This window comes from Wolffia australiana, chromosome 8, assembly GCF_029677425.1.
Source record: "Wolffia australiana isolate 7733 chromosome 8, ASM2967742v1".
In the NCBI taxonomy this organism is placed as follows: domain Eukaryota; kingdom Viridiplantae; phylum Streptophyta; class Magnoliopsida; order Alismatales; family Araceae; genus Wolffia; species Wolffia australiana.
Window position 1 is genome coordinate 4,875,209 of NC_135842.1, and position 8,643 is coordinate 4,883,851.

Sequence of the window (8,643 nt, forward strand, 5' to 3'; positions counted from 1 at the left end):
TAGGCGGCAATCATGTCAAAGATAGCGTTGAAACAACTTCTGTTGTCCAGGATCAACTTACACACCTTGTCGTTGATCGAAGCCATCGGGTCAATTCTTTGTGGGACAGTGCAGGGTTAACCGGTAATGACTCTCGGTGGGGAAGTGGCATCCAATAGTCATGGAGAGGTCAGCTGTTATGATGGTGACTTGTTTGGACCATAGGGCGCAGAGCAAGTGTTGACATCGCACGAGTGTCTATGATCTCAATGTACCCAACTCGGGAGTTAGGCCATTCGTACTCGTTCATGAACTCCTTGTCTACACAATTGTCGTCGTTGCATATCTGCACCATCTGACCTAGCTGGTCGTGCTCGGCTTCTCCCATATTGATTAGGAGGGCTGGAGACAGACACTGACTAGCTCGATGCTCTTTCCCTTGGCAGTTGAAGCATGTGATATGTGCTTGGTTCACAGTTGTGCTGTCAGCTGTGGTGTCAGTAGCGAGAGCCTAAGCTGACTGGGCAGAGCCGACTGAAGTAGCTAGGGCATTCCCTTGTCCTCAGCAATCTGCAAGGTCTGTGCAATCATAGAAGGAGTGGTTCGAGTAGGTGTAGCTCGAGGTGGAGCTGGGGTTGTGTGAGCGATGGCCTCCTCGCTTGGATGCTTCGCGTGCTCCACTATGTGGTAGGCTTCATTGACTTTGGTGGGGTTGCACTTAAGCACCTAGCTGCGTAGGGTCGTTCAAGGCCTATGGGCAAATAAGACACTGATAATCCGTAGGTCCTCCACGAATTGGCACCGCATTCAGCACTCCACAAAGGCATCGATGTATTCCATCACGCGCTATCAACCTTGTTGAACGTTAAGCCACGGGAGGAATAACGTCATCTGGTATTACCATCGCACACACTTGCTCGTCAGCTACTAAGCCATCTCTGTTAATTCTGTGATGGTTCATCTTTGTCGCTCTACTGTGACCTGCTCGTTCACCCACAAGATCTTGGCCACCTGGCCAAGTCTCGTCTCTGCATATTCAACGCACAAGTCGTTGTCTATGTGATACTCTCAGAAACAGGAGTTCATACTCGACTACTAGTCGATGAAAGGTAACGGAGATAGAATAAAAGGAACAGATAGAGAAAGAAAGGGGGACAAGGAGAGAGGGTGGAAGCTATTTTTCAATCATTGAAAACCCATAATTGTTTTGTCTAGCAATGTTTCATATTTATATTACAATACAATAGTCTGTAATAAAGTTTTAATTACAGTCATTATAATGGTTATAACGGCTATAATAAAATGTATCCTAACCACTTGTTTGTTACCTTTTTATATGTGATCCTGGCAGTTTAAATTTAACCCTATCTAGATTGATTTTTATTTGTCTATATTTGATCATACATTTAATCCTGTCTTCTCTTTCTCATAACGAGTACATGATTCATGTTCAATTCTTACTAGCTAATCTTTATTGAGAGTCTTAGAGAATAGCTTGTTGACATGGCTGTAGAGTTGTTCACTCCTTTCTTTGTCTTCTTCATCCTTAACAGCCCCCTCAAGCAAAACGGTGGAGGACCGACATGGAGCTTGTATCTTTGTACAGAAAAATGTGCACGAGGGAAGGGCTTTGTGAGTGCATCAGCTTTTTGGCTGTTACCTGGAAGAATTCAGATTTGTACTTGTCTTTGCAACTTGGTCACGAATAGAATGGAAATCGATCTCTACGTGCGTTGTTTGAGCATGAAAAAACATAGTTAGTAGTCGGATAAGTAGCTCCTATCTTATTACGCAAAAGATTTGGAACTATTGTTGTGTTAACGCGAAGCTCCTTTAAGAGAGATTGTATCCACAAAACTTCTGCTGCCGCATTTGCTAATGCTTTATACTCGGCTTTTGTGCTCAATCTTGCTGTGGTAGGTTGCTTTTAAGAACTCCATAAAATTAAATTTTTCCTAAATACACCAAGAAGGAATCCGTGGAATGCCTATCTTGATGATCTCCATCCTAGTCTCCACCACTAAAATAATTAGAAGATAAATACAAATTGTTACGAAATATTAAGCCATGTGAAATTGATTCTTTTGAGTATCTTAAAAAATGCTTTAAAAATCTCGATTCTTCATTCGTAGGTTCATGCATTTTCTAATTAGCTTTGCGTGCTCAGTATGATGTGTTGGTATAGTGAGTGCTAGGTATTGTAAGGATCCTACTATTTTCTTATGTAAAGTGTGGTCTATGGTTTCGTTGCAATGTTCCATATCAGACTGATGTGAAAAATGCAAAACATATCATGATTGTGAGGTCATGTACTCATTTACATGCTTAATAAATTATTTTCCTATAAAACAATTCGTAGGTTCGAGATCCTTAATTGCAAGAACAGTTTCTAGTTGTGATATTAAATGTATAATGTCATATGAATGTGGGGAATTTACAATAACTTGTCAACATATATGAGAACAAAAATAGCATGACTAGTAAAATTTTAAAGGGAAGAGATGTATCAGTTTTTGTTCCAACAGAGCCATTAGTGTTAAGAAACACAGCTACATTAGTAATCCAGGCTATTGGTGACTCTTTAAGCCCATATATAGATTTATTAAGTCCGCATACATGATTCAGGAAATTAGGATTCTTGAAACCTTGGGTTGTTTTATAAATACATGGTGTGTTAAATCACCATGAAATAATGCATTGGAAGAGTCTAGTTCGTAAATTTCCAATCATGACTTACAGCAATTGAAAATAATAAACAAATAGTTGTGTGTTTAACCACAAGACTAAGGGTTTCACTATAGTCAAAACCTTCTTGTTGGTTAAACCCCTTCTTAACTAATCTGGCTTTATATTATTTATCTCATTATTTGAATTATATTAAATCTTATAAAAACATTTACAACCAATAAAGTGAAAATTTTGATGGCTAGGTACTGAAACCCATGTGTTATTTTTCATCGACGTAGATATCGGACTGTTCATAGCATCCATCAACCTCCTACTTTTAGAAGCTGTGTTAAAATTATTTGGTTCCTTTCTTATAACACGAACAGCCAAACATTTCGGAAATGGATGTTTACTTGCAGAAAACACTAATCATTTCTTTTGACTGTGAAGTTTGTTAAAACTATTTGGACGATCTTCCTGCTTGTAGACATCTAAAATGCTTTTTGCCTTTAAGATATCTCCTAAATAGATTTTTCTGCAATAAATTTGTCCAAAAAGTATATATCCTAAATGTGGTTAAAACAGATATTTCTAAATTATAAGGATGATACGGATCACCACTCAATGTCTTATTATATTTATTAAAAGATTATTATTTGGCTATGAATTTTTTATTTATTATTCTCAATACAATCTGATGCTTGATTTAATTAGACGTCTAAACAAGAAGAGGTTTTATCTTTGTTATCAAATCATCAGTTTGACCGTGGTAGCATTTGAAATATCATTAATTCCATAAATTCTATTATCTTTATCATTCAAGAGTGGATCATGGAATGATCCAAGCACCTCTTTATTATCGAGCATAGTTTGGCATGCGTCCAAAGAAAATACTTCTTAAAAAATATAACATGTTTGGAGATAAGAAATTTAATTGTATGGAGTGACAGGCATCTATAACTGAGATGTGGAGAGTTATAACACAAGGAAACACATTTTTATGAATTAGAATTCAATTTATTCTGTGCATAAGGTTTAGAAAAAGGATAACAAAAACACTCCAAATTTTAAAGTAGAGAATATTCAGGTTTGGCTTGAAAACCAATTTCACATGGAGATTTATATTTCAGTGCTGATGTAACCAATTGATCAATAAGAAACACTGCCACTATTACTGCTTTCTCACTAAATCTTTTTGCCTTTTTAACATGAACAAGCAATGTAAGTTCAATTTCAACTATATGTCGATGTCTCCGCTCAGCTGCACCATTTTGTTTGGGGATACGAGGAAATGATAACCTATGAACAATTCCAGCTGTTTTAAATATGGGTAGAGAACTTGATATCCTCCACCTCAATCAGTTTGTAAGTATTTAATTTTGGATGAAAATTGTATTTCAACATTATTTTAAAATTGTATAACTGTGTTAAACAAATCAGTTTGTATTTTAAGTGGAAAAAACCAAGAATACTCACTTATATCATCAACGAATATAAGACAATATGAATAAACTGAGTGAGAGGTAATAGGTGCTGGTCCCCATAAATCTTACTATATAACTTCATGCTTTGAGAAATTCTTAGCTGAAAAGAAATGCAATGAGTAAGAAGTTGTACATTATAAGAGTCATGTATAAGTTTTTGTTTGAAATCAAGGAAAGGAAGGCCAAAGTAAAAAACCATAGTGTTTAACACTGGAAAACTGTGGATGCCCTGATCTGGAGAGCCAATTATTAAAAGACATATTTTTCCCACATTTGCACATTTTATTGACAGATTATCCAGATAGCAGAGCTCATTCTTAGTTATTCCTCGTAGGAGGGTTTGATTCGTTATTTTGTCCTTCACAATACAGTAAGTAGAGTGAAATTCAAGAAAAACATTATTATTAGTTGTTAATTTATGTATTGACAAAAAAATTTAGTAATTTCTGGAACATGAGTAAAAATTTTCAAAAAAAGTGTTTGATCACAAGTAGTTATTTTTTATGATCCAATAGCCAAAATATATTCAAACCTGCTCAATTATATATTTGAAGATGATTGTTTCCTTTATATTTTTCTGATGTTGACACTATATTATGATCCGCTGTTACATACTGTGTAGCCCCATTATCAGGGTACCACCCTCTGTTTTCAAGAGAGTAGACTTGTGGCCGTTTGCTTGAATCTCCACTTGGAGTGTTTTGAGCTATTCTGTTTAAGAATTGAACAAGATCTTATCAATATCTAGCTCGATGCCCAAATTGTGAACACATTTGACACCTAGGCGGAAACCTTTGGTTTCTTCATTGGCCTCTAAATTTACCTCAATTTTAATAGTATTTCCTTTTATAACTGTTTCTTCCAGGATTGAAAGTTCCTGTTTGAGTATAGTGTTTTTTTAGCAGCATTAGCCATCAGAGGAATTCCATTTTAATTTCCCTGTTGATGATGCATAAGATATCCATGACGAGCTACTTAATTGGTAATGATTTGCTGAAATCGCAATCGATCTGTATTAGCAATAATACTAACCAGACAATGAGCATACTCAATGTTCTAACCCATTAACAAAATGTGTAGATTTTTTTAGGCTCTATTACACGATATCCATTTATCTCAAAATTTGTGAAATAATGAATGTACTTCTCGATCATCATAATTATTTTTCAATATTGGGGAATTCTCGATTTAATTCCACAATTATTGATTGATTTCTTTGAACAAAAATGTCTTCTAACTTGTCCCATGCTTCTTTTGCAGATTTGCCTTTAATGGCATGATCAACCATCCAGCCGCTTGAGGTAGTATATTGCAAAACTCTGAAGAATTGCTGATCAACCATCCAGCCGCTTCCAAATTCAATATTTTCCACAATATTCCCATTTTGATCTGAAATTGAAGACGGTGGTCGCAAGAATAAATAAAACTATTTAAACCATAACTGTTTGTCGATGGGATTTCTTCATATCTGATAATTATCAGCTTGAAGCGTGATGGCTGTTGCATTGTTTTGCGTAACGATAATGTATATTGCTCCATAAAATTTAGAAGTTGAACGAACTATAACAATGGCGGCAGTATTTGCGGCAATATTCTCTTCGGCTACGCTAGATCCCCCCCTACTCTGATACCATGTAAACATTCTCAAATTTTTTACGGCACTCAAGAACAAGAAAGGGAACAATGATAAAAGAAAAAAATAGAGTGAGAAAAAGATAGAGAGACAAAGAGAGAGAGAGAGAGTGCAAGTTATTTATGAATCATTGAAAACCCACAAATTGTTTATCAAACATTGGTTCTTATTTATATTACCACATAGTAGTCCGTTATAAGCATTTTAATTCTAGCTTTTATAAATGCTATAAGATGTGTCCCAACCATTGGTTTGTTACTTGTCCAGATGAGATCCTGGTATTGTATACTTAATCCTATCTAGATTCATTCCTGCTCTCTATATTTGATCATAGATTTAATTCTATCACTTTATTTCTTTTAATGGGTATAGGGTATGTGTTCGAATCTTGTTAGCTAATCTTTATTAAAGTTCCATCGGGCCGTTTTTGTATCGGGTCGCTCACGTTCTAAATGCTTAGGTACGGTTTAGAACTTATCTCCCTGGGAAAACGTCTCCGAGGATGTATTTTTAAAAGTTCATCCACCGATCTTAGTTACTATATTGGATAACCAGAATGATTCTTTATGCACAGGGTTTATAGTTCAAAAACCGAGAAACAAAAGGAGACAAATGAAAAGGTGAAAACTATGAGGAACTATATAAATAGAAAAATAAGTAAAGGTTAAAAATAGTATGTAGAATATTTTGGCATGATTTATTTAATTTTGAACTGTATTAGACTACAATCTATAAAAGAACATCTGAAGGAACTCTAATCATAAGGCTCTCTTATCACCCCTCATGTGAGTACCCTTTTTCCCCGATGGGTGCCGCCGACCGGGGATAGACACCTGTTGGCCCGTTCTTAGATGTTTTAAATCGGCAAAAGGTATTATATTGGTGAGGATAACATGCTCGATCTGAATAAATATGGCTAAATCTCAGTAGTTGACCGTTCTCCAAACAATGACCTCCCGTTGATTTGTTCGAAATACCCAGTCAAATATGTTATGGGTTATGATTCCGCCATCATAAAACAGAACGAGAAAGATGCGGACTGTTAGATACAGCAGCCGTATCAATTGACCGAACAGGAAAGTTACAGAAAACGTATTAACATATAAACCTTTTCCACTTTGTTAAAACGAGGGTAATAAGACGCAACTTATATCTAGTATGTCTAGTATCAAATATATCTTGCTTAATCTGTTAATCCAAATTTTGTTTCAAGGGAAATTTTATTTGAAACCCTGTAAACTTATATTTTGTGCACCATTAGAAACATATCTAAGGCGTAACAGATTAACAATCCAGAGGTCAACGTCACAATATGTTAACAGTACAAGTAAAACAGATGGAAGGGCCTCCGTCAAGGTAAGACACATCCAGTCGGCGATTAATAAACGCAGCAAAGTAAGATAGCACAAGTTGCCACGGGTCATCATCTATCTCTGGTTCATGAAGGTACCACGCAATACGAACCCAATCTTTATTGCCTCCCAGTGTGGGCTAGCGTGCTTTAAGTGTTTGACCCAACACTAGTTATATCACTTAGTTCCAATTCTGCAAACAAACAACAACAAAGCCATGAGAAAGAAGTTGAGCACTGTTATCAGCAATAGTGTGTGCGATGTGCACTTTGTGTAGCGAGTGAAAGGGGCTGGAGAACTACTCACGAGTTGCAGTCGAAGCTCCTGTTGAAACTGATTGCAAATGTAACTCCGCATGTTACGGGAAGATCAGCCACGCGTTGGTCATCCACCTCGTCACCCGGAGTGAGAAGTGTCTGTAAACAGCTGCAGATGGCCCGGCGATCTTCCACCGAAGCTGCCATAGATTTCAGCGTATTGAGGCCATGACAGCAACCGGTCGGGGGAGTGTCATCTTTGGCGGTGACGTAGCCTTTGCAGGAGGCTAGTTTGGCGTGTACTACGGAGCAGGAAACCTCAGCGTACGTGCAACGCGCTGCCAGAAGAAGGCAGAACAGCAGTGCGGCGACGAAATCCTGGAAATGCTTGCTGCCCATGTCTCCAAAATGTCTTTCGTAATCCGTTACTCGCTCTATCTCCAAAAACTCTTACTTTTCTCCTGAACTCGCTCGTCCTCGATGGGCTTTGTCTGGGATAGCCGAGCGGATCCCATTTTATAGAGCTTGGTTTAGGAATCCAGGCCTTCTCGCGTGACGCAGGTGGCATCAGGACTGAAGCCCTGGATAAGCTCTAATGGTGGAAAAACATCCATACTGGTGCGGTATGAAAACCGGGAAGAATGGCGATACCGCGGGCGAGACGGTCAACTTTCGTTTATTCTTCTTATTCTTACATATATAGCGTGCTTTTCTCGGTAGGCATTGGTGCACGCATGGTAGATGGTGGCCACTTGGGGACAAGTGGGCATTTTCCAGCATAGTTTTGATGAATATGGGCCTATAATCGGCTGAGATCGGAAGGATGTGGACGTAATAGAATAACCGCACACAGTTGCATGGGCTGTAGGAAAAACCGTGTATTTGGACAAGAGTACTTTTTAATACCGTTAGATTTCGGTCAATTTATCTTATTTGCAGAATACTTGAGAACTTCCGTTGCGTCCGCGGGTGGTAGGTATTAAGGAGATGCGAGAGCAGTTGAAAAAGACAACATCGGATCGGTGGGCAGCCATGAAACCGTTCAGCTGCCGCGGGACTACTTTAATCACAACCAAAAAAGATGACTAAGATTTTTGGTATTTAAAATGTCCTCAATCTCTATATGAACATTTTTTCTGACAAAAAGATAAAAGCTTGAGGCGCAACAAGACAATTATTTGTGTTATCGTAATTTATTTTGTTGAAATTACGTGACAAATAAGGATGAATCGTCGGAATATTTTCCCTAGAATGTAGAAACAGTTTCAAAA

The 8,643-nt window shown here is 37.6% G+C and overlaps 1 protein-coding gene across 1 annotated transcript; it reads right to left on the reverse strand.

Moving 5' to 3' along the window:
* Positions 1-7,292: 7,292 nt before the first annotated feature.
* LOC144707100 (non-specific lipid-transfer protein B-like) lies at positions 7,293-7,771 on the reverse strand. Its single transcript, XM_078580221.1, has 2 exons — positions 7,422-7,771; positions 7,293-7,308 (listed from the first exon to the last, which is right to left on the reverse strand). Exons 1-2 carry the CDS (start codon positions 7,769-7,771, stop codon positions 7,293-7,295), a joined length of 366 nt encoding a protein of 121 aa, XP_078436347.1.
* Between the last annotated feature and the right edge of the window lie 872 nt (positions 7,772-8,643).

Coding starts and splice junctions, on each gene's coding strand:
- LOC144707100 (XM_078580221.1), bottom strand. CDS start 7,771: ATGGGCAGCAAGCATTTCCAGGATTTCGTCGCCGCACTGCTGTTCTGC.